General features: G+C 39.1%; 1 protein-coding gene across 2 annotated transcripts in view; it reads left to right on the top strand.

Moving 5' to 3' along the window:
• Window positions 1-26,093, top strand: part of PREP (prolyl endopeptidase) — a 127,097-nt gene that overhangs the window by 30,661 nt on the left and 70,343 nt on the right. For both annotated transcript variants that reach the window (XM_030809517.1, XM_030809518.1), the window contains exons 6-7: window positions 3,381-3,502; window positions 18,990-19,095. In XM_030809517.1, coding sequence (XP_030665377.1) covers window positions 3,381-3,502; window positions 18,990-19,095 — 228 coding nt within the window. The remainder of the gene's footprint in view (window positions 1-3,380; window positions 3,503-18,989; window positions 19,096-26,093) is intronic.

Raw genomic sequence — 26,093 nt, 5'->3', positions numbered from 1 at the left:
TTGGTCTTTACAGGTAAGTTTTACAATCCCTGTGTTAGAGATTAGGAGCTTGGGCACAGAGGCTCAGTAATTTGCTGGAGGGCTGGGATCTGGCAAGAAGCACAGCTACTCCAGTGCTTTCTGCTGTACCTGTTGTCCCCTTATCATGACTTGCTGTATCTTTGTCATCTTTAAATATCCTTGCTTTCTTTTCTGTTTTTCTTCCCGCAGTTGAATTGAGAATAAGGCTGCAGTGTTTTTCATCTCTTGGCTATGTTTAGCTTTTTCTGCCTTTTGATTAGGCTACATCAAGACCTTTTTTATAAATTCACCAGTGAATTACAAGAGGAGCTAAAAGTAGGCTTTTTATTCAAGGATGTTGGCTAAAGAAAGATGTCTGTGCTCTGGAAACGAAATTAGCTGCCTGTGTTAAGAGTGCCCCAGAGTTAGAAAATGTTAGTTATTTCCACGTTCTGGGAGACAAAAAAGTATAACTGGCCAATTTATGTTAGAGAACGTTATTATGTTAACTTGTAAAAAACAAAAGTTACTATTTACCATCAGCTTTCAGTGGCACAAAATAATAATAATTAGTAATTGTGATAGATATAAGAAAGCCAACATCTCCGTAGCCTCTCAGACTGTGATGGGAGCCTTACAAATGAAGCTAAGCAATTCCTACCATGTACTTCTTACCGGTGTCCCTGAAAGCTCAATGACAATCACTTAAGTGCCATAAAGCTTTTTTTACATTATGGTATTATCACGTTTTTCCCTCCCTTTCCCTGAAAGCTTGGTACGTCATCATAATGAAAAAAAAGAAGTTCAGCCTCAAAGAAGCCTCCCAAATCAGCAAATATGAGTTAATTACTTTCAGTTTGATATTCAACCGATACTTAACCTTTTTTTTTTTTTTTTTTTTTTTTGAGATGGAGTCTCGCCCTGTCACCCAGGCTGGGGTGCAGTGGCGTGATCTCAGCTCACTGCAACCTCTACCTCCTGGGTTCAAGTGATTCTCCTGCCTCAGCCTCCCGAGTAACTGGGACTAGTTAGCACCATGCCCAGCTAAATTTTTTTTGTATTTTTAGTAGAGATGGGGTTTCACCGTATTGGCCATGCTGGTCTTGAACTCCTGACCTTGTGATCCTCCCACCTCGGCCTCCCAAAGTGCTGGGATTATAGGCGTGAGCCACCGCGCCTGGCCGATACTTAACTTTTTAAAAAGTGAAGTTTAGTTTTTAGAACAGTTTTAAGTTAACAGCAAAATTGAGAAGAAAATACAGAGACTTCTCATGTGCCTCCTGCCCCCACATATTCATTTTACCTCTCTTATTATGAACATCCCCCGCCAGAGTGGTACATTTGGTTTTCATTGGTAAATCTACATTGACACATCATTATCACCCAAGTTCATAGTTTACTTTAGGGTTTGATTTTGGTGTTGTACATTCTGTAGGTCTGAACAAATGTATAGTGACATGTATCCAGTGTTGTAGTATCATACAGAGTAGTTTCCCTTGCCCTAAAAATCCTTTGTGTTCCAACGATTCATTCCTTTCTCATCCCAATCTTTTGTAGTCACTGATCTTTTTACTGTCTTTATAGTTTTGTCTTTTCCAGAACATCCTGTAGTTGGAATTAGACAGTATGTAGCCTTTTCAGATTGGCTTTTTTCGTTTCCTGATAATACATTTAAGTTCCCTACATGACTTTTCCTGGCTTGATAGCTCATTTCTTTTTAGTGTTAAATAATCATTGTTTGAATGTGCCACAGTGTGTCCATTCACCTACTGAAAGAATGCTTAGTTGCTTCCAAGTTTTAGCACTTATGAATAAAACTTCTATAAAAAATCTGTATGCAGCTCTTTGTTTGGACACAAGTTTTCAACTCCTTTGGGTAAAGGAGCATGATTGTGGGATCATGTGGTTAAGAGTCTGTTCAGTTTTATAAGAATCCTCCAAAACTCTTCCAGAGTGGCTAGACCATTTTGCATTCCTGCCAGCAATGAATGAGAGTTCCTCTTGTTCCACACCCTGGACAGCATTTGGTGCTATCAGGGTTCTGAATTCTGGCCATTCTTACAGGTGTATAGTTATATCTGAATTCTTTTTTTTTTTTTTTTTTTGAGATAGAGTCTTGCTTTGTCTGGGACTAGTTAGCGCCATGCCCAGCTCATTTTTTTTGTGTGTTTTTACAAATACCCAGGCTGGAGTGCAGTGGCGTAATCTCAGCTCATGGCATCTTCTGTCTCCCGGGTTCAAGCAATTCTTCTATCTCAGACTCCCAAGTAGCTGGGACTACAGGTGCATGCCACCCTACTCAGCTAATTTTTGTATTTTTAGTAGAGACGGGATTTCACCATGTTCGTCAGGCTAGTCTCGAACTCCTGACCTCAGGTGATCCACCTGCCTCGGCCTCCCAAAGTGCTGGGATTACAGGTGTGAGCCACCATGCCCAGCCATATCTGATTGTTTTAATTTGCATTTCCCTAATGATATATAATGTGGAGCATCTTTACATATGATTATTTGCCATCTGTGTATCTTTGGTCAGATGTTTGTCAAGGCCTTTGGCTTAGTTTTTAATCATTTTTTTGTTTGTTTGTTTGTTTTTCTTATTGCTGAGTTCTTTGTATATTTAGGAATTTTATAGTTTTATGTTTTACATTCAGGTCTGTGATCCATTTTGAGTTAATTTCTGTGAAGGGTGTAAGATCTTGTCTGGATTATATTTTTGCCTGTGGATGTCTGGTTGTCCCAGCACCGTTTTTTAAAAAGGCTGCTAGGCTCTCTCTCCTGTTCCATTGATCTGTTTGTCCGTTGTTTTGTTAATACCACATTATCTTGATCACTGTAGCTTTATAATAAATCTTGAGGTTAGGTGCCAGTCCTCCAACTTTGTTCTCCTTCTGTGTTGTGTTGGCTAGTCAGTATATTTTGCCTTTGCATATGAACTTTAGAATCAGTTTGTCAATCCACAAAATATGTTTCTGGGATTTTGCTTGAGATTTCATTAAATCCATAGACAAAAATGGGAAGAACTGATATCTTGACAATATTAAGTCTTCCTATCCATGAGCATGGACTAGCTCTTCATTTATTTGGTTCTTCTACTTCTTTCATCAGAATTTTGCAGTTTTCCTTAGATAGATCTTACACATATTTTGTTAGATTTATATCTAAATATTTCATTTTTGGAGGTGCTAATGTATTGTTTTTAATTTCAAAATCTACTTGTTCGTTGCTGGTATATAGGAAAGTAATGATTTCTGTATGTTAACCTTGTATCCTGCAGCCAGCTACTTAACTTTTTAAATATTTCTAGCATTCTGCAATATGGGTGGAATTGATTTTCTTAAAATTACCAAGTGCATTTCAGTGTACATTTTTAACTCCTTCAGGCACAGAGACATCCACCAATCTCCACCAAAAGCTCTACTACCATGTCTTAGGAACCGATCAGTCAGAAGATATTTTGTGTGCCGAGTTTCCTGATGAACCTAAATGGATGGGTGGAGCTGAGGTATTGTACAGCTGTGAAATTTTACCCCCAAAGACTGTGTTTCATGGATGTGTGTATAAATATTCTTATTATGTGGTGACCTTTATGGATGGTAGAAGTCCCATGAGTGAATATTCTTTTGTTAAAAATACTGGTATTCAGATTGACTGTTAATAATGGAGGTGATAAGCCTTTTAACTGCAATCTCTACCTATTACTCTTAATATTAAAAGTAATACTTTGAGTGTAAAAAAGTAATTTTACTTCTAGTAAAAACTATAAAAGTACCTAGTAAGGTAAAACATGAACCTTTCAAAACTCAGAATCCTGCCTTTCAGAGGTGAGTGTGGAGCCTTCCACAAATTTTCTTTGTACATACAGGTGAGAATATGGGGAAAAGAGAGTGTGTCTTTCCCTTCTTTATACAACTGTGCTCTTTTCATGCATATTGTTCACTTGTTTTTACATTAAAATGAGTATCTTTTAGACATTTTCTCATCAATATTCATATATTTCTTGGGGGTCTTGACCGGGACCAACCTCTTGAAGTGATAGGTTTTTAAGTTACTGGCCTAGAATTTACTCTGTGTTTTGAGAATCAGCTGTGAAGAAACTTAGGGGTACTTGGAGTAAAATTTTGGCTCTGGTTAGTTCATTCTTGTGTACTAAGAAATATTTCTTGTTAGAGAAGCATTCTGAATATGTTTTAATATGGGTGGGATGTTAAGTCCATTTTTAGTGGGAATGAGGAATGTACTACAAACTTTTTAGCTCATTGAGACACCTCTTCAGTTGAAAAACAATTAGCAGTTTGTTAGGAAAGGGACATTTTCAATTTTAACTTATGTTCCTAGGTCTACTTCGTTGGGGGACAAAATAGGAATCTATGGTATTTTATTCCATGGGAATTGATCTTCTTTATTCCAAATTGTCCTTTTATTTATTTGGGTTTTCTATACCAGGGGTCAGTAAAAAAAACGACTGCCACTGGGCTCGATCTGGCCTGCTGCCTGTTTTTGTAAATGGAGTTTTTTTGCAGCACAACCACACCCATTTTCACCTGCTTTCAAATTATAACTGCAGAGTTGAGTAATTGCCACAGAAGTCCGTATGGCTCACAAAGCTGAAAATATGGACTATCTAGACCTTTATAGAAAAAGTTTGCCAGATTTTAATAGAATGTGTTAAAAATAAATTTGTAGGACATTTTGTTACCCTAAAATTTGTCTGTTTTTCATGCCTTTTCTTTCCCATCTAACTTTCCACTCTACCAGCTTTTCTTGTGCAGTTACTATTGTTGTTTTTCTCACATATTTGTTTTTAATGGCTTTTCTGAGATCTATTTGGAGATTGTTTCTGCTAAGTTTTCCATCTACTACATCTTCTCCTCATACATAAGGCTTATGCGTACCATAGATATGAAATAATATACATTTTTTACCTTCATCTGAGTGAGATACAATTAAGATAAATATGCTACCAAAATATTAGATGATATATAATCTCATAAAATTGACCATTATAACCATTTTTAAGTGTACAGCTTACAAATTGTTCGGAAGTGAAGTGTACTTTAAGTGAACTTACAAGTTCAGTGGCATTAAGTTCATTGACATTGTTATACAACCGTTATCATCGATCCTCAGAACTTTTTCATTTTGCAAAGCGGAAACTCCACCCGGTGAACAATAACTCTCCATTTCCCCCACCCCTCTCCACCCACCACTGCCATCACCTGGCAGCCACCATTCTACTTTCTGTCCCTTTGTATTTGACTGCTCTGGGTACCTCATACACATGTCATCTTACGGTATTTGTCTTTTTGTGACTGGCTTACTTCATTTAGTGTAACATCTTCAAGCTTCAGCCATCTTGTAGCGTGTGTTGGTTTCCCTCCTTTTTAACGCTGAACAATATTCCGTGTGTGTGCGCCACAGTTTGTTTATCCGTTCATCCCTGGGCACTTGGGTTGCTTTCCACAGCATTGTTATGAGTAATGCTGCTGTGAGCAGCTAGTGTTTACAAATAGAGTGGAAATATATCACATGCATTAAACATATGTATAGTCACTTCTGCTGGCTAGGCAAATGAAAAGCAAATTTAAATAGTTTAGATGATCCTTCTACCATTCTTTCAGTAGATGTACACTCTGCGTAACTCATCTGATATAATCTGGTCTGAGAAGGAAGGAATGCATAAAGAAAATAAAATACCTACTAGGGTAATTATCTTGCAAGTCCATGCTGGAACTGCCTGCTGGGTCTGTTAGGGCCACAGCCTGTATCTTCTTAACCACTATGTACACTGTTTCCCTGATCAACAGGAAAGGGCACACAAAAATTGAGTAATGACTTTATTTATTTTTTATTTTATTTTTAGTTTTTTGAGATGGAGTCTCACTCTGTCGCCCATGCTAGAGTGCGGTGGCTCAGTCTCAGCTCACTCCAACTTCCACCTCCCGGGTTCAAGCGATTTTCCTGCCTCACCCTCCCGAGTAGCTGGGATTACACAGGCGTGGACCACCACGCCGGGATAATTTTTGTATTTTTAGTGGAGACAGGGTTTCACCATGTTGGCCAGGCTGGTCTCAAACTCCTGACCTCAGGTCATCCGCTGGCCTCAGCTTCCCAAAGTGCTGGGATTATAGGCGTGAGCTACCATGCCCAGCCTAAGAGTAATGACTTTAAAGAATAGCAATAAATAAAGGGATGCATCTCTACTGCACAGAAGTAATAAATGAAGTGGTTAAAAAAAAAAAAAAGCTAAAGGAACAATATAAAGTGAGTCCTTTATATTTGATCTTTATTGGATCAGGGCCCTATTTAGTGAATTATGCAGAGGAAGTCTGTAAGAAAACTCGTGGGCTCCATAAACAAAAAGTGGGCGTAGACTTCCCTCAAGCAGTGTTCCAGAACATGGGTGGTCTTGTTGTGACTAATGTCATCCCACTGGTTACCATGGCTGGTCAGGCAGGTCTGGTTGGCTAGGTAAGTGCTCCTTCCTTCCTCCTTTCCCAACCCAGCTGTGTGTGATCTCCTTCTGAGCAAAAGGACAATCTTGCTACATGGAGGAGTACTCTTGTCACTTAAACATGAACTCTAGAGTTCTGCTGGTGTGACGCCTCAGAAGCCTCAGATCCAACCTGAATTGATGGTCCAGTTCCATGTCTTCACTCAGAAAAATCCGGACCATGAAAAAAATCTTGAGGTGGGAATTTCTTGTGCCCTTCAAGAAGTATGATAAAGCCAGGGGAGTCCAAGAAGCAGGTGCACTGTAGAACTAGCTGGGCCAGAAGCACCCATGGCTGGTGGACACATTAGCTCTCAGGCTATTCACTGGAAATGAAGCAGTTTCTTAACAGCCTTTATTTAGTGATTTGCATCTTAGAGAAAAGCAATAAATGGAATCCCACTCTGTCACCCAGGGCGGAGTGCAGTGGCATGATTTCGGCTCGCTGCAACCTCCGCTTCCAAGTTCAAGCAGTTCTCTTGCCTCAGCCTCCCAAGTAGCTGGGATTATAGGCTCGTGCCACCATGCCTGGCTAATTTTTGTATTTTTAGTAGAGACAGGATTTTACCATGTTGGCCAGCGTGGTCTCAAACTCCTGACCTCAAGTGATCCGCCCATCTTGGTCTCCCTAAGTGCTAGGATTACAGGTGTGAGCCACTGTGCCCAGCCATAGTCCTCTTTATAACCATGTACCAAAGGCATGTGCTGCAGTTGTTGCTTTTATTTAATGTTGCTTTTATTATAAAAGTACTTGCTTTTAGTCCAGTCATAGAACCTAGTATTTAGATAACACATTTTACAGTGTCTATGATGAGAGCCAGTGTTAGAGTGAGAGGAATGTACTGGAACAGAAATTTTTATTCTAGTTCAGTCTGTGGCCTTGGGCAAGTCACTTAATCTGTTCAAGGTCATTTCCTTTATTTCTTCCAGGGCTTTTTCAGCTCTGAAACTGGACGGAGGATTTATCACAGCATCTCTTAGCCTCCTGGGAGAGAACTTAGCTGCTGGGTGTGAGAGAAGCAGGACACAGGGCAGGATGCGGGCTTTGTGGGTGTGGGTGGAGGAACCCTGTGGGCAGAGACTGGATGTGCTTGTGGACATGTGCAGATTTCTCTGGCTTGCTGTCGTCAACCTCCCCTTCGGCTGCCGCAGTCCAAGTTCACTGAGAACTTCTCTTTATATCCTAGATGCTATCTCCTCGTGACTCATCTTCCTTCTTCACAGATACCTCCTCTGCCTTCCTGCATGGACAGGTCTGTCTTGCCTTCATCAGGCAGATCTCAGGAAGTTCCAATCAGGAAGCAGCTTTAGTTTCCCCACTGTTGCCCTCCATCACGCTGTGAAAGTGTGTCTTCCTGGGACGACTGCCTTCAACCCAGCAGAACTCCTTGCTTTCTGGACACTTTTGGGTATTGGAACTGCTATTAAAGTTTCATTGCAGTCCAAAACAAAATATCACTCTCTCCAATTTACATGCTTTCGCCCTCTACCCAGCTCAAGTTTGCCAAGCCCCTCTCCTTGCCTGTTCATCCTGTTAGTTTTCCCAGTAGACACACAGGGAGGAGGAGTAAGACAAGAGAATGGGAGTTTTGCTTATTGGGAATTGTTTGTTGGTCTATCATTGTTTGTTGGCCTCTCTTGGCTGCTTGCAATGAGGATGTATGTCCAGGTTCCAGCTCTCCTTATGCCATTGTTTTTTTAGAGACATCCCCTCGATTTTAGGAAACTCTGTACTTTGCTGTTCGTGATGTGGGTTATAAACTCTCTGGCTGCCCTTTTGCACCACCTGCCTGCACCAAAGCTTTTGATCTCAGAAGCATTCCCTCGAGATTCAGACTTCTCTGCCTTTCCTTCCTCCACCCTTTTTCATCAGGGACCTTTCAAGATGTCTCGAGGCCAGCTGTCTTCCTGGTAGCTTCCTGGGTACCTCTTGCTCCAGGGGAAGGCATATCCATGGGTCATTCTGTCCTGGAAGTACAGGATGTGTTCACTGCCCTCCTCACTTTCAGCCAGGGACCTCAGGAAGCCTCCCACACTCAGTCCCTCCTGCACATGTCCAAAATGCTGGGCTCAGGAACAAGAGCTCCCTTGTGCCCCTGGGGTGTAACATGAAACAGCTGCCACTGGGCTTTGATGGGCAGAGGTGCCAGTTATTTAATATAGACTGTGAGGCTTTACTTGAAGGACAGTTTCATGGCAGAATAGAAATTGTCAGGTTCTATTGGACCAAAAAAAACAAAAAACCCACAAAGCTCTGTTTTAAAGTGAATTGTGAGCATTTGGGGAGAAAAAAAATCCTAAAGAAATCAAACACTTTGTGGCACTGTTCCCAGCAGAGGGTGCTCTAGAATGAAGATTGTGAAAATGCGTCATCCCTTTAGAAAGGATTAAAGGAGAAAATGCCCAGCTTCTTTGTGATTATCTCCCAAAATCCTATATTGAGAACCTAATTCTGTTATACCTAATTCTTGAAAAGTTTTTTTTTTCAAAAGTAATCCTGAATCTTAGTATCTATCATATCTCTCCATAAGCCATTTTTATATGTTCACCTGTGATCCCTAGTAATTAAAAACATATATATTACACATATATTAACATTTAAAGTGTGTCGCCTGATGCTTGACTTATAGTAGGCATGCAGTGAGTGTTAATTTCCTTACTCTTCCCATGTCCCCTGCGGAAGTTCATGCACATGAAGACCAGCAGGGTCTCACCTTCCAGAACAGACACAGAAAAGTCCAGTGGTGTTCCTGGTGGGGGGTCTTTGCCTCCTCTGCCCCTTGCTGGTTGGCTGTTTTTGACTTGGACCAGTAATTGCTCAGTAGCCCTCTTCCCAGTTGGCACAGTCCATATTTATTCCCTAAGTACTTAGTCCTTGCCTTGTGTCCAACATTGTTTCATTAGCACTGCCTTACGTGATAATATTCACCGTGCTGATAAGCACACAGGAAAATCTCAGCAGCATGGTTGGGAAGGCAGAAAAGTCAGAAAGCCAAGCTAGAGACATGGATGTGAGTAAAGCAAGAAGGCTGTGCTGCTCTTCATACATAAAACAATCCTGCAGGAGAGAGTCGTTTTTAGTAGACATGTTGGATTTGTTGATCAATCGCTTTTCTTACAGAACACTTGTTTTGCTCAGCAAGGAAGAGAATAGGACAAACCGTAGATACTTTCTTTGTGAGATGGAGTCTCGCTCTGTTGCCCAGGCTGGAGTGCAGTGGTGTGATCCTGGCTCCCTGCAACCTCCACCTCCTGGGTTCAAGCGATTCTCGTCCCTCAGCCTCCCGAGTAGTTGGGATTATAGGCATACGCCACCACGCCCAGCTAATTTTTGTATTTTTAGTAGAGACGGGGTTTCACTATGTTGGCCAGGCTGGTCCTGAACTCCTCACCTCAAGTGATTCAGCCGCCTTGGCCTCCCAAAGTGCTAGGATTACAGGCTTGAGCCACCACACCCAACCCAAACAGTAGATTGTTGAATAACCAAATTTATCAACCAAACAACCAGCTAACTTAGAAACAGTAGTGCCTATATCATGTCAAGTCCTACGTTATTTATTTTATTTTGTATGTGTTTTGTTTTCTTAGAATTTTCTGTTTTATCAGTTTCTGGCATACCGAGCAACACAACATACAGTATTTGGATTGATTTCTTTTTTTCTTCTATTGCTGTAGTACCACGCTGTACTGGGAAAGCTGGGTAACTTCATTTGTTAAAATTATTAATGCATACTCACATGTGCTTATGGCTCCCCTGTATGTCTGTTACTGGCATTGCCTCTTATTTTTATTACAAATCCATAAATGAGTTTCATATATGAAAAGTCATCATTGTAGGTGGTTAGTTTTAAAAGTTTTCCTAAGTGTTAGAAAAATAATATTAAAGGGATGTTGCCATTTTTCACAACTATTATGAAAGGAATTCAAAAGATTTACATAAAATAAATTTGATAAAGTCTCCTGCTCTGAGAATAGCATGATTAACTCTCAAAGCTATTAAAATCCATTTTCACTCCTTTTGTTCATTTCCAGGACAATTTCAAGTGTCACTGCTTTTTAGAATGCTTTTTTTTACATGCAACTAATTCTTTTATTATAATATATTAAAGAAAATACCTTCCTCAGTTTGAAAGTGTGTGTAGATTCAAATAATGAAAAAACTTTCTTTGCCTTTTTTTTGTTAGGTTCTAAGAGAAAAAAATTATACTAAAGAAATTTCATAGCCATGAAAATTTCCTTATTAATACAACACCACACAACTGGGGTGTAGTTGCTGTAGCATAAAATAGCTTTTGAGTTTTTCTTTGAAAATATGTTTGATGTAAGTCCACATATCCTATATATATATAAATATTAAATTTTGTGTTGTGTTGTTTTTAAGGACAAATTACCTCATACATAGTTAAATTATTGAGAGTTTAAAACATGAAATGCTTTTCTGTTAATTGTCTCTTAATATGAAGAAAGGCTTGTTTGGTTACTTGGAAAGCTCAGGTATTGTTTGCATTATACGGTTTTGAGACTGAAAATAGCGAGATTCAGTTTAATATTAATAATATAGGTTTATTGTTGAAAATATATACCCATTTTCCAGAGAAACTGCCATATTGAGATATTAGTATCTATTTCATACTTATCCTGAAGACTCATACATATATGGTATGTGTATGTGTGTATATATGTATGTGTGTGTGTAAAGCCTTCAAATGACCCAGTGGTAGAGCTGATGACCTTGTGAAGTGGAATTGCTTGATCAAGACTCTGGTCTGAGTGAATCACATGAAGACATTTTGTAAAAACATTTATTTGGGACCAGATTCCCTTAAAAAGACTCCAGTTGCTACCTGTCCCTCTAAATTCTGTGATTTTTGTAGGAGTTATTTTCCTGAATATGCTAAGCTGTCCGAATTATGCGTTCCTTATCAGACAAGTACATGTGAACCTAATAGAGTTAAGTATAAAATACATACTCTAACAATTTGAACTATGTCTAATGAGAGTTTTCTTAGACTTCCTTAGTGTAGCCTAGTACCACAGTATACACAGTAGAATTGTTAATGGATTAATGTGGCTTCTTTAATGAAACTATAAAATACAATACCCCCATACCTTATATCCTACCTTTTGATAAATGTAAGTTAGAATGATAGCTGTTACTGGGTTCCCTCTTCAAAAGTAGAAGCCAAGACTTACAAAGGTTTCCTCAGGCTAGCATAAAATATGCTAGGGTAAGAAACCACCAAGATGGAAGGGGAACACTTCTTTCCCCGTTTTTCTGACCTCCCTGCCAAGGAATTTCGTTGAATCTTGGTTTCTCAATGACTAGACATGAGAGAGGTTGAGAGTTCACAGATTAGCTGACTCACAGCACTAAGCCACATTCTTAAGTGTGTACTTATTCAGCACTAAAGTTGAGATCTCGGTTCTCCATCTGTTGACTCTTGTTCTGTTTCTAGTTGATTCAGACCTGAGGCGGAGAGAACTGAACTGTTTGTTGGGCCTGGCGAGGACACTGAGTGGAAGAACAGTGGCTGTGGGCTGTGTTGTACACACTGCGTATTTACAGGATATTAGCGATGCCTTACATCCTGTCACACATCAGCTTCCCTGGGAAGCAGACTCTGAGATAGAAATTTGTGTGCCGGAAGTTCGATGGGAGAGCTTTCAAAATCTCTGCCTGTGTGACGAACGAAGGCAGCAGAGGGAGAACTTGAACTGTGATGCAATCATCACAGAGGTGTCAGACAGTCCTACAGGAACGCTCAAGCTAGGTGAGCCCTTCAGCATTGTCCTAACGGGAGGGAGAGGGGTCCAGGCCTTTATAAACCTACATTAACTAGTTGTCATATGTGGATGAACCCAAAAGAATGCATGACCTTGGGAGAGGTGCCATCTTCAACTTGAGGATGAGACCTGGAGAGATTCTCATCTGAGAGCTGTCTGTTCCCAACACCCATCAGCTGGGAGATGAGGGCTTCAGCCCTAGAGGGCAGCCCAGCACAGCACCCACTACACATGCTGATGTCTGTCAGTGAGATATACACTTGAGAATGAATGTACGTACTTGAGTATATGTTAGACATAGCTCTCTGTGCCAGATAACATAAACCACGGTAGCCTTTGAGTTTTAAGCATGGACAATTTCAAGAAACTAAGGGAATTCTACTTCTTTAATAATCATTTAGGAGTCATCACTTCCCAAAAGCCTTCTCAGAATTCATTTTTCCGTCCAGCTTACCAACCTGTAGATGTCCCTCTCTGGCACTCACATCATACATTGTACTTCTTGCTATTAATGTTCTACAACATGGCTTTTTCTGTGTGTCTGTATCCTTCAGTGTATCTGTCTCTCCCACCTGAGCATGAGTTCTTGAAGGTTCTAGTCTATTGATCTGTGTGTGCCTGAGCCTGGTTCAGCAGCCAGCACTTGGCAGAACCTTGATAAATCTTGGGGGAATACACACCCCACCTGTGGCTGCCCTGAATAGCGGACTGCAGTGGTTGATGGCACGTGTTAAATTGTGTCTTTGGTATGGGAGATGAGAAGTTGGCTGGGGACAGGAAGTTGACCGAGATTTTCCTATTAAGATCAGCCACTTCTGGTGATCGTGGCTTTGTCCAACCTCATCCACCCTGGGCACAGGAATACTCTTTTATGAAAAGGCTTTTGCCCTTGGGCCTGTGGTAGTTGGCTGTTTTGGAGAACTGGGCTGGACCACCCAGAAGATCCATTTTACAGTGACGAATGGCATATCCAAGTACCCTTAACCAAAGCAAGCTGAGTGACTTTCCCCTTTCATTGAGGACCTTGATTCCACTCTGGTGGAAGGAGAAGTTAAATTTGAGGAAACTCTGCCAAGAAAGAGTGGCCAAGGCAAGGGGGAAGAGTGAATTACTCTCTGAAGCCTGGAGGTGAGTGCTCCTCCCACCTTCAGGAGACATGCCTTTCTGCCAGCCACCAGAGAAGGAGCATGGGGGTGTGGCTTTTGGCTGTTTTTTTATCACCTCCCAGGTTTTGTCTGTTTATGCAGAATGAAAGGCTTCGTACCAGTGAATGACCAAATGTTATTTAGCCCATCTGTAGAATACCACACTCTCTCTACATCTAGGTTTTTTCCTCTTTCCAAATACATTTATCAATACAGATGTTAGTACTTTCTTCTCTTTTAATATTTTCTAATTATATTTAACCAGTACTCTAAATATAATTCAACAGATGACTTTGCAGAAGTAGACTGTCAAAGTAACCTACATATTAAAAATTGACAGTAATAAAAATGGTAAAGAGTTTTAGCCTTGATGTTTATTGTTATGGTTAGGAATGCAAGTAATGGATTTAATATCAGCAATGTAAATGTTTCATTTATAGTAATTCTTTTAATTTTGTTTTTGTTAATGTTTTATTTACATAAATGGTAGATTTTTATGAAGTTAAGTCATTTTTACTTGCGGAAAATTTGCTTAAAATAATACAGATTTAAAATAGAAGGAAGCCATGAAAGCACAAATTTAGGAATTATTTCATAATTGGTCAGGCTAATATTATTACAGTTTTTGCAAAAGAAAAAATCAGTGTTTGCAGATCACATTAATTGCTTCTGGAGAGCACAATTATTCTAGCTGGGATATCATACCACTTAAAGAAAAAAAAAAACAAAAACAGTATTGTTGAACCGGAATTCAAGCTGTTCCACGAAGGCCTAATGGGCTCTTGGCTTGCCGGCTTTTCTACTTTTCTTTTTTTAAATCTGGCTTTTAGGAAAGTAACTTTATTCTGTTGACAGTCACATGCCCTCCACATCAACAGGATTTATGTCTTCCCCCCCCTCCGCCAATGATTTCCAAAATTCATCTTTTAAATTGCCTTGAAATAGTCTGAGTGTGGGGCTGTCATTAAGTGTGTGTTGTTTAAATTTAAGTGGAAGAAGGTATATTTTTAGTCTGTACATTTTGGGGCAACACTGACTTACAAATGATTTTGAGGCTTGAGACTTTGAGCATTTGAAAATGCAACGTTGTTTTCAGTTTAGCAAATTTTAGTGGCTATGGAGCAACTCCAGATTGTGGTGAAGAGAATTGTAATGAAGAGGACTGACTTAATTGGTGTTATAACAGCAATGTACCTTGGGACTTCCTGCTTTAGATTAAGTATAAACTGCCACAGCTATTTAGCACAGCTGGAAATGCTGAGAAAAACTCATTAGATGTGCTTGAGACAGCTGTCATCGAAGGTTTGGTGTGGTTCTTGCAGTGAATGTTACTGCCCTTTCTTTCTGATGACTGAGTCACTACAACTGAATTAGCCATCATTTATGATTGATGTAAGCTGTAAAGAGTCTGTCTTTATTTAAAGGACAAGAGAACAAAAGTATGAAGTAGTATTAATGATGTTGCTTTCAATTATATTAATAAGATTATAATTGTGAAGTTGTGGATAATTTTAATATAGGATGGTTTAAAAAATAGGTGGAACCAAAATTCTGCAGTTAGCCATGTATATTAAAAGCTTAAGGATAATAGAATGTGTAATTCCCAAATCAAAGAGGAAAAATATAATACAAAGAGGAAAGACACCAGGGAAAGCAAGATAAATAAAAGGTTCAAAATTTAAAATGTGGAAGCCAGTACCTCAGCAATAAAAATTAGTGGATATGGAATACAGATTTTTAGATTGGATTTTAAAGACTAGATGTGTCCAAATTGTGTTCATTTGCAAGAGACTTGTTTAAGACATAATGATAGATTTTTGCTTCTGGACATGATGATATAACTGGTACTGGACTAGTCCTCCTGCTGTACACAGCTAGGAAACTATGCAAAATAGACAAAGCAGCTGTTTTCAGATATTGATCAATAGGCTGCCCCAGACTGATCCAGGAAAGAGGTAAATCCTACAGTTGCCCCAGCTTTCTGCCTGGAGTTATTTTTTGGCCTCTGGCACAAGGAGGAGGAGCTCAGAGTATTGTAGTCTCACTGAGCTAAGGATCCAAAGATTGGAAATCAGGGAGACTGAAGCCACTGGAATTTGCAGGGCAGAGTAACAAAAGGAGGGAACTGCCCACTAAGAGTTTCAGGTATCTGCCTTGGAATCCCCTCATGTTTTCAGCTAACTGTTAAGCAGTGTGTGTGCTGACTGAGACTTTATGATTCAAGCTAAGAACTACTAGGGGGCTGTAAGCTGACAACTCCCAAAGGTTTAAAACAGCTGGGAGACGTTCACATTCTGACAAGTCAGAGGGGGAAGACTTTGTGAACACCGAGGGTATTCAGTTAGACCTCAGAGAGGCCATGCCTTAGCAGTGGGGCTGTATACCTTACCCAACAAACCTTTGAAAACAAGTCTTGAATGGATCAAGCTGATCCGCCAACAAATTAACTGCCGCAAAATGTTTTACAGGCAGACCAGAAAATAAAAGAAATCCAGACAACATTCAAAAGTCCAGAATCCAGTTAAAAAATAAAGTTATTAAAAAAGAAGCAAAAAAAAGTGACTTATAGCCAAGAGGAAAAATAGTCAATAGAAACAGATCCAGAAATAACAGAGTAGAATTAACATATAAGGACTTATAAAAAGCTATCATAAAAAAATACTTTTGAGAGATCTTTACTAAGTGTTAATATAATGAACAAAGAAATAGAAAATATAAAAATGAACCACATACTCTTCTAGAGATAAAAAATAAAACTCTGAAATGAAAAATTATCTGTTTATAGCACTTTAGATGCTATAAAAAAAATGCAAAAGTTGAAGACAGGACAATCAAAACTAAACCACAAAGAGAAACTAAAACAAAAATGGACACATTTCGTTGACCTGTGGAACAGTACCAAGTTATGTAACAGTATGTATTTGAAGTTCTAGAATAGGGGTGAGAGGACAAAAAATATGTACACGAGAAACAAATGGCCAAAAATGTTACAAATTTGATAAAATACAGAAATCCACAGATTCAGGAAGCTCAATTAATCTCAAGCAGGGTAAACATCAAAGCCCGTTACAGAATAATCAATGTTCAGAAAGCCAAAGATAACAAAATACTAAAAGCAGCCAGAGGAGAAAACACATATTACATACAGAGAAACAAAGATAAGAAATGACACCAACTTTCCAGTGGAAACAGTGCAAGTCAGAAAACAGTGGAAAGATGCCTTCTTAATGGGGTTTACCTTGATTGCCATATTTAAAACTACAGCCTCGACTGGGTGCAGTGGCACTTTGGGAGGCCAAGGTGGGTGGATCACCTTGAGGTCAGAAGTTCAAGACCAGACTGACCAACATGGTGAAACTCCGTCTCTACTAAAAATACAAAAATTAGCTGAGCATGGTGGTAGGTGTCTGTGATCCCAGCTACTCGGGAGGCTGAGGCAGGAGAATTGCTGGAACCCAGGAGGCAGAGATTGCAGGTTGGAGTGCCACTGCACTCCAGCCTGGGCTACAAGGTGAAACTCCGTCTCAAAAAAAAAAAAAAAAAAAAATACAGCCTGACCACCATATCCTGTCTCCCTTACTCAGACCTGTTCATGTTTTCCATGGCATTTATAATAATATACTACATAATTCCATATTTATGTGTTCCTCTCTCTTAATAGATGTAACATTTTTTCCTGATTTGTTTACTGATGTATCTTTAACACCTAGAAAAATGTCTTGCACAAAATAGCTGCTTAGCAAGTGTTTATTGAAGGAGCAAATGAAAGAATAACAGCTATTAGTCAGGGTTTACCAGAGAAAAGAGCTAATAGGATGTATGTGTGTATGTATGTATGTATGTATGTATATACATAGAGAGGATTTGTTTAAGGAATTGGTTCACGTGATTGTGGAGCCTTGGCAAGTCCTAACCCTGCAGAGTAGGCCCACAGGCTGGAGACTCAAGGAAGAGTTATAGTTGAGTCCATAGGCAGTTGGCTGGCCAAATCCCTCCTGTTCAGCAGAGGTCAGTGTTCTGTTAAGGCCATCAACTGGTTGGATGAGTCCCACCCACATTATGGAGGGTGATCCGCTTTACCCGATACATCTGCTCATTTAAAGGTAATCTTATCTTAAAAAAAAAAAAAAAAAAACTTCACAAACATCTAAACTAACATCCAAATATCTGGGCACTATGGCCTAACCAGATTGACATATAAAATTAACCCTCATAAGGGTATGGAACAACAGGAACTCACACAGTACTGCTAAGTAAGAGTGTAAGTTGGTACAACCACTTTGGAGAATAATTTGGCAACATCTCATAAAGTTGAATATGTGCATGTCCTACCACTGAGCAGTTTTACTTCTAGTTATATACACTGGGAAGCATTTTAGGTCACAAACATGTTCAAGAAATTTTCTAAAGTATGTAATAGTAAGAAAAATAATGTAGATGTTTATGAGTAGGATGATGGATCAACTAATGGTGGTATATTTCTAGATTGTAATACTATACAGCAGTTAAAATGAATGAACTAGATTTACACATATCAACATGGACTAATTATAAAACATTGAATGAAAAAAATTAGTTGCAAAGGAATATGTATAGTTTGATACCACATTTTTTGTCAACTCAAAACAATAATACATTATTTGTATTAGATTTTTTTATCAGGATGCTTTTTGCTACCTAACTTTCTGCTGTTTATACTAACAAGGAAAGTCTCTGAGCCTAAGCCGTTCATTTCTGAGATCTTGCAGTAGAAGGGACTAAAAATATGCATAAGCAGTTAGTTGTTAAGTAGAAACGTCAATGTGACCAGCGTGGACCACAGTGAATTTCTTGCATCCATATCCATTTTGCTAATTCTTTTTTTTTTTTTTTGAGGTGGAGTCTCACTTTGTTGCCCAGGCTGGAGTGCAGTGGCACCGTGTCAGCTCACTGCAACCTCCGTCTCCTGGGTTCAAGCAGTTCTCCTGCCTCAGTCTCCTGAGTAGCTGGGATTACAGGCATCCACCACCACGCCTGGCTAATTTTTATGTTTTTAGTAGAGACAGGGTTTCACCATGTTGGCCAGGCTGGTCTTGAACTCCTGACCTCAGGTGATCCACCCCCACGCAGCCTCCCAAAGTGCTGAGATTACAGGCGTGAACCACCGCGCCCGGCCCCATTTTGCTAATTTTTATTGAGAACAACAAACTTTAAATTATGCAACCCATGAGGAAACTTTAAAGTCAAGGATATTATATTCAAAATGATGGATTTCACGTATTTTCAGTTTAAATAATAGACTAGAAATTAAAATAAAAATTGCATTGAAGTTATGACATTCAGTTACCTCTACTGATATTTTCAACTAAAATAATTCACTGTGTTTTGTTAAACTATGATTATGGGTGAAATAAGATAAAATTGATGTTCATCTTTTTATTCAGATGACTTTCTTATCAGATCATGAGTTTGGGGCAGAGACACTGCCTTTGAAAATTAACCTTAATTTTTTAACTTAATATTCAATAATGTTCTCACAAAAATAAATTCTAATTAGCCCCCTGCACTATTTTTTTTTTTTTCGTTTTTAGTTATCTGATGATGGCCGCTATGTCTTGTTATCAATAAGGGAAGGATGTGATCCAGTAAACCGACTCTGGTACTGTGACCTGCAGCAGGAATCCAGTGGCATCGCGGGTGAGTTATTTTTTCAGACACAGATAGTTATTCTAAGAAACTTCATTTAAAAAGTATTATTTTGGTCTATTAATTGATTTCCCAAGACCCTCTTCCATTCTACCACATCATGTCAGTGCATCTGATTTTTTTTCTTTTAGTACTATTCCATAAAATGAGGGAAAAGGGAATGAAACTGTTGGCTTTAGCATTTTCTCTGTAGATGGAGATTAGCCATACTTTCTGCACATAGTGTGAAAATATCCCGTGAGTATTGCACATGAAGACCGTGAAGGAGAAGCTGACCCTTTTGGTCTGTAACTATTTAGATTTAATGGTGCAGCTGGGCATAGTGGCATCATACCTGCAATCCTAGGGGCTCAGGAGGCTGAGGCAGGAAGACAGCTTGGGGCCAGGAGTTGGAGACCAGCCTGGGCAACATAGCCAGACCCTGTCTTTAAAGTAAACAAAAAAGCCATAATGTTGCAAAATGTCACAGGCAAGGGTTATTAGACCAATGGGAATTGGCTAGATTAATGTAATCAGTAGAGTGGCCCTCAGTACTTAGGAAAAGAACAGCCTGTGTTTGCTTGCCAAAGCCTTACATATCAAGATAAGCATAGAACCAGCCAGTTACAAATTCTGGAGATGGCTTATTTTAAATGTTGTTTTCTTCCACCATCTCTATCATACCAGCACTATCATCAAGCACAGAAACTTTTCAGCTGCACAATTTACTATGCTGAAAATTCCCAGACCCAGAAGTCCTGTCAGACGTACTGGCACCCCAATAAGGACAGACACTAAGCTAATTACATTATCTTCTAGTTAATGTAAAATAAATAATATTTTAGAGAGGGTTGACCTAGATTTTCAAAATACTAAGTGCATTTCTCTAATAATGTATTTACCTCATTATTAGTTTCTAATCTGTGTTACATTGTGATATGAAAATATTTGTCTGATTGAGCATTGCATCATTTTTAAACTTCTCTGAGCAAGATCTGCATCCTAACATTAGATAACTACAGAGCACCATTCACACATATACCAGGGTGAAGTCAGCAACTTTTTTCCTAGAGTTAAATATATATCCATTTAATAAAATTGAGTATTTTTTTCTATTAAGAAAAAGAGATACATCCATCTTGGTATCAAGAAACCAGCATCGGCCACATCAGTGTTTGCATTCTCTGTCAGGGCAAACCACCATCCAGGAATTGTTCGCTTGAGTTGCAAGCATAGGTCTTCATAGAACTGAGCAAACCTTTTAAGATTGAGCCTGAACGAATCAGTGACATGAGACATTATGGTGCTGTTATCCTGCACACGTGTTCCAAATATAGAGAATAAAATTCTATCCATATCTTTATATACCAGACTGCTATTGCTGTATCCACTTTAATAAGGCATAATAATATTTTGAGTGAAACTTTCAAGTGCTGGCAAAACTCATGGAAACCCTCTGTTTTCCCCAACCTCTGGGTCCTTATCTTTCCCCTGCAACCCAGTTATTTTATTATTGCAGTGTTAGCATTTAAAGAAGAGAGTACTCAAGAGATTGGGATTCCAAAAGGAAGACAGTACAGAGGTGCACTAGGCTCTCAAAACCCAAATTCTAGACAGTGTAGCTAAGAATGAATATGAAGAAGAAAAAAGAGGAACATCTAAGAAACTCTTAATGGCCATGATCCATTCAGAGCTCCAGGGAAGCCTCAGCTCTGCTCTTAAGGCCTTCCAACTGATTGAGTCAGGCCCACTCAGATTATCCAGGATAATCTCTCTTCATTAAAGTCAATGGATTATGGGCTTAATCCCATCTACAAAATACTTTCACAGCAACACCTATATTTGTGTTTGATTGATTAACGAGGGACACTGGCCTAGCCAAGTTGATAGCAAAAAGACCATCACAGTGAGCTCATGGAACAAACAAGTCCCGTGGTACTAACCTGATCTGTCAGTGTTAGGGTTTCACTGATGCATTTGGCAAAGTATGTCATATCCTGTGGACCAGAAAGCAGAATATGAAGAGAATAACATAGGATAGGTGGATTTGAAGCTGTTGAGCTGCATACTGATGAACTGGATCAGCATTCTGCAGTGGTAGCTTCTAGGTTCCAGGTGTAGCACTGAGCCCGTTATCTTTTTTCTGATTATTGCTTTGCTAGCATTACATTTGTGGGTAACATAAACTTCAGAGTAATTCTTTTGAATGGTGGCCCTGGGATTCTGAAAGTTCTCAACAATTGCAGTTATTCAGCAAGTGAATATCAGTTTTCATTCTTAGGTTCAAAAATCAATTGTGCAGGACGGGATTAGAGAACTCTTGTTTGTTTGCTTTTTAATTGATCACTGGTTTCATTTTGAATCGATGATTGTGACTATTTAGAGAAACAAGTATTGTGTGTGATTATTTTACTATTGAAAAGATTAAGTAAATTTAGTCTATAAAAGGGGAGACATAGCAGATTGAGATAGGGATCATTAAATTAAGGAAAAAAATGGTTCCTGTTAATTACAGTTGGATATATTGGGATAATAACCATAGCCTTTCAAATCAGATTTGAATTTTAATCTCAGCTCCGCCACTAAATAACTGGTTACCCTGTTAAAGTTTTTTTTTTCTCTCCCTTAATATTTCCATGTCTGCAAATAAGGAAATAATATCTACTTCATAGGGAATTGTGAGGAATAATGAAAATGCAAAGAAAGGACTTAGCAGGGTTTCTGGCATGCAGTGAGTTCTCAAGTATTCTTTCATTTTTTCTTTGTTTCTTGACTGAAAGAGGAATATTTAGAATCACCGTACTTTAGTTTTAGGTAGCTTAGAAAACTAGATTGAGGACACCAAAAAAAAAAAAAAAAAAGGTCTATCTTCAGATTCAAAGCTGCTCTAAATACAGATTTTCAAATTAACTTGTTTTCTGCAAAGCCAGATTCATAATCACAAAAGAGGAGACTGTGAGGGAACGTGTCTAATTGCGCAGGTTGGTAATTGAAAATTCAGGGGTCTATATACCCGGTTGATGACCATGACTAACTCCTAGGATCTTTTTTGCTTTTTTTTTTTTACCTGCTTCCCCAATTTTGTTACCCTCTTTACACTAAAAATAGAATAATTAACATTTAACTTAAATGCTAAATGCACTAGTTAACTTGAATGTTAGATGACTTACACCTGAACAACTGGTGCCTGAAAACTCAATCCATGTTGTGAAACCTCAAATTTTATATTACTAAAATCTGTACCTCTTTTGATATCTTAAAGCCTTTCTGCTAGGATTTTAAGCTGTTTTCCCTTAAAGCCAGGGGGAATTATCAGCATTTTTTATAAATTATTTATATATTTAGGATACCACTCAATTGTTTTTTTTGAGGACTAAAGAATTTCACTTGGGTGGCTCATGTCACATTGCCATCATCTGTGTCTCCCAAGGAAACCTGCCCATGTGCATTTTGAAATGAGAGCACAAAAAGCCCCCCAAAAAAGGCCAATGGCAATTTAATATCTTTTAAAAACCACATAGGGAGAAAAAACGAAATTAGCAGGATAGAAAATATCTTAGCAACTTGAAAGTTAAATGAGATCTGTAGGAATTAAAACTGGATTCATTTTGTCAAATAAGTATGGACTTCTGTTCTTTTGCTGCCTTATGGGAGGCGCTGTCTCTGTTGTTCTCTGCCTCTCTTTGGAGAACCTCATTTCTGCCATTTACATTTGCAGTATTTTCACTTAAGAATATGAACACATTTGTTGCAAGCTGTGGATCACATCCTTTACCCAGTAACTGCAGTTGAGGCTGGCAATTGCTCCTTCTTACCTTTTCTGAACAGGTAGTTTCCATGACTCACCTCATGCATCACTGTATAGAAATGGAATTAGGCCTGTCATCTGGGCTTTAGAAGCTTATATATAATAATTTTTCATCTCTTCAGAACAGCTAAGCAGATAGTCTCCAAAGAGTCATGTCCTCTTCTCCACTGGCTTACCAGAGAAATGTGTGGAGTTACTACCTTCTTGCTTTGGGAGAAGAGAGGTTCCTGTCAGGGGCTACCAGGCTTCCTTGTACTTTTTTTTTTTTTTTTTTTTTTTTTTGAGACGGAGTCTCGCTCTGTCACCCAGGCTGGAGTGCAGTGGCATGATCTCAGTTCACTGCAACCTCCACCTCCCAAGTTCAAGCAGTTCTCCTTCCTCAGCCTCCCAAGTAGCTGGGACTACAGGCACATGCCACCATACCTGGCTAGTTTTTGTATTTTTCATAGAGATGGGGTTTCACCATGTTGGCCAGGCTAGTCTCAATCTCCTGACCTCGTGATCCACCTGCCTCAGCCTCCCAGAGTGCTGGGATTATAGGCGTGAGCCACTGCGCCCGGCCTTCTTTGTACTTTTGATAGGTACCTTTCTCTCCAGAGTTGCCCCTTCTCCTCCTTTCCCCCATTCTGATTTCCATTTCTCTCCATACAAAAGCACTTTGTGTGAGGATCCATGAGCTGCATGAGATTAGAGATGTTGCCTGTCTTGTTCCCCATGGAGTTGCCAGCACCTAGAGCAGTCCCTATTGGACTCACAGCAGGTGTGTACCAGCTTGTCTCAAATGACGTGTCCCTTTAGGGATCCTTGTGCTCAGGTGGCCTTGCGTGATAAGCCGCCCTCCCTCTGTAACTGTTACTGCCTTCTGAGCATTTTGAATCTTTATCCCTGTGGCTTCCTAAATTTTTTTCATTAAATTTTTGTCCTTTATTAAGCCGTGAGAATGATGGGTTCTTTTTTTCATTCCTGTATATTGTGTGAGCAGAAGATTTTTGCTTCTCTTATTCTGTTGCTTCTTTAACATCAAAAGTGAAGAAGTATCAAGGTAACATTAAAGACACCAGGCTAGCATGACGTTTTTTAGTTCTGGAGTAGAAAAGACAGCTGAGTCTTGACTCCTGTGATCCTTGATGTGATTCATGCCCACAGATTTGTTGAAATTAATTATCCTGAAGCTTACAAGAAAATAATTTGTCTGGATTTTCTTATATTTTCTGTACCTTTCTAATCAATATTATTTCTTTTGAAGTATGTATGTACTTTGTTTCCTAAGTTTGCTATAACCCTATTTTATTTATTTACTTTATTTAAATATAAAATAGAGATGGAGTCTCACTATATTGGCCAGGCTGGTTTCGAACACATGGGCTCAAGCAGTCCTCCTGCTTCAGCCTCCCAAAGTGCTGGGATTACAGGTGTGAGCCACTGTGTCTGACCTTATTTTGAATATATAAAAAGTTGCCTTATATACATTAGTTACATAGACAAAATTCAGAATAAATTTTTGAATATTTTCTGCAGTATGGGTAAGTATCAGGGCTCAGAGCTGTCTCTTTTTTCTCAAGTATGTGGACTTTAAAAATTTACATGAAAACTTAGGTTTCTGCCTTAAAAATATAAATACATTTAACTCAGGGATATATTTCTAAATAATTTTATTAGAAAAGCAGAAGATACTAATAACTTCTTTAAAATTTAACTTTGGTTACTTTTGTTGTCTACATTATAAACAGCTGTATGTAAGGTTCAGTCTAAAATGTAGGAGTACCTAAATCATATATTTAGTTATGAATTAGACATGCATTAATGTCCTACCCTGTGCCAGGCACTGTGTTGGGCACTTGTAATGACACATGGTAGCCCCAGCCCTTCAAGTGCTCCCCATCTGCTGGATGGTAAGATGTGGATATCATCAGTTCGAGGGAGTGTCTGACGGGCTGTGGCCCAGCGCACAGATCCAGGCTCAGACTTCCTCTCTCTTCTGTTTTCTTTCTTTTTTTCATTTTCTTTTCTCTTTGGTTCCTTAATTTTCCAGTAGAAAGTCAGGTACTTTATTCCCTGCTTTATAGGATAATAGCAGCAAAAAAGGAGCTGACCATTAGTCCCTGTTCTGAATACATTTTTTTTTTCTGCACCTTCCGCCTCCTGGGTTCAAGTGATTCTCCTGCCTCAGCCTCTGGAGTAGCTGGGATTATCGGTGCCTGCCACCACACCCAGCTAATTTTGTATTTTTAGTAGAAACGGGGTTTCGCCATGTTGGCCAGGCTAGTCACGAACCCCTGATCTCAGGTGATCTGTCTGCCTCAGCCTCCCAAAGTGTTGGGATTACAGGCATGGGCCACTGCACCTGACCTACATTTAAAATTAATTATATCAGAGGTTTTTAATAGAATTCTTAATAAGTGATTGTTAGGCGAAAAGAACCATAAGTCTGAAATCTTTAAAACGGGCCTAGAATGGTCTTTGCTCATGTCACAGCATTTATGAGGAGTTTAGGGAGAAAAGGTGGATGGTGGTGACAAGCTGATTTCTGTAAGGAAATACCAGCTTACCTGGGATTTGCCCAGACTTTCACTAACCTGTCTGTGCTTTTCCTTCTTTTGCTAAAAGTTTGATTGTTTTAGATTGATAAAGTATTCAGTACCTACCATATTTTTATTTTAAGGCTTTCGTGTCATTAAAGAAAATTGGCTTTTTCCTGCGTTAGGAATTAAATTTGCATTACATGCTAACACATAACCATAAAAGGAAATCTGGTATTTAGCAGACATGTAGATTGGTCATTTCACCATCTCTGACTAATGCAGCTCTTATTTTTAGGTAGCAGAGATGATATTGACTGTTTTGTTCTTGCCTGGCAGGGCTGGACATTCTTTGGGCGTAGAGTGGAAAAGGAGAGATAAACCTTCGAGAAGCTTTAAGCAAAGGAGCTGTCCAAAGCTTAGCAAAGTCATCTGAGTGCTAAAAGCAAACCAACAAGGAAGGAGGGCCTCAGAGAGAAGACAGGGAGTTGGTAGGAAATCTGCGTGTCAGAGTGGGAATGTGGAAAAACAAAAAAGAATTGGGACATCAAAAGACAGTATAAAAACAAGACCCAAAATAGCAAATTTGATATAAAAGACAAAATACTAGTGACAAAATGAGTATTTATACTAATTTTAAAACATGTTCGGTTTACTTTTGTCACTTGAACACTGGAGTTATT

Source organism: Nomascus leucogenys, chromosome 3 (assembly GCF_006542625.1).
Source record: "Nomascus leucogenys isolate Asia chromosome 3, Asia_NLE_v1, whole genome shotgun sequence".
NCBI classification, from domain to species: Eukaryota; Metazoa; Chordata; class Mammalia; order Primates; family Hylobatidae; genus Nomascus; species Nomascus leucogenys.
This window is presented reverse-complemented; position numbering and strand designations above follow the sequence as displayed.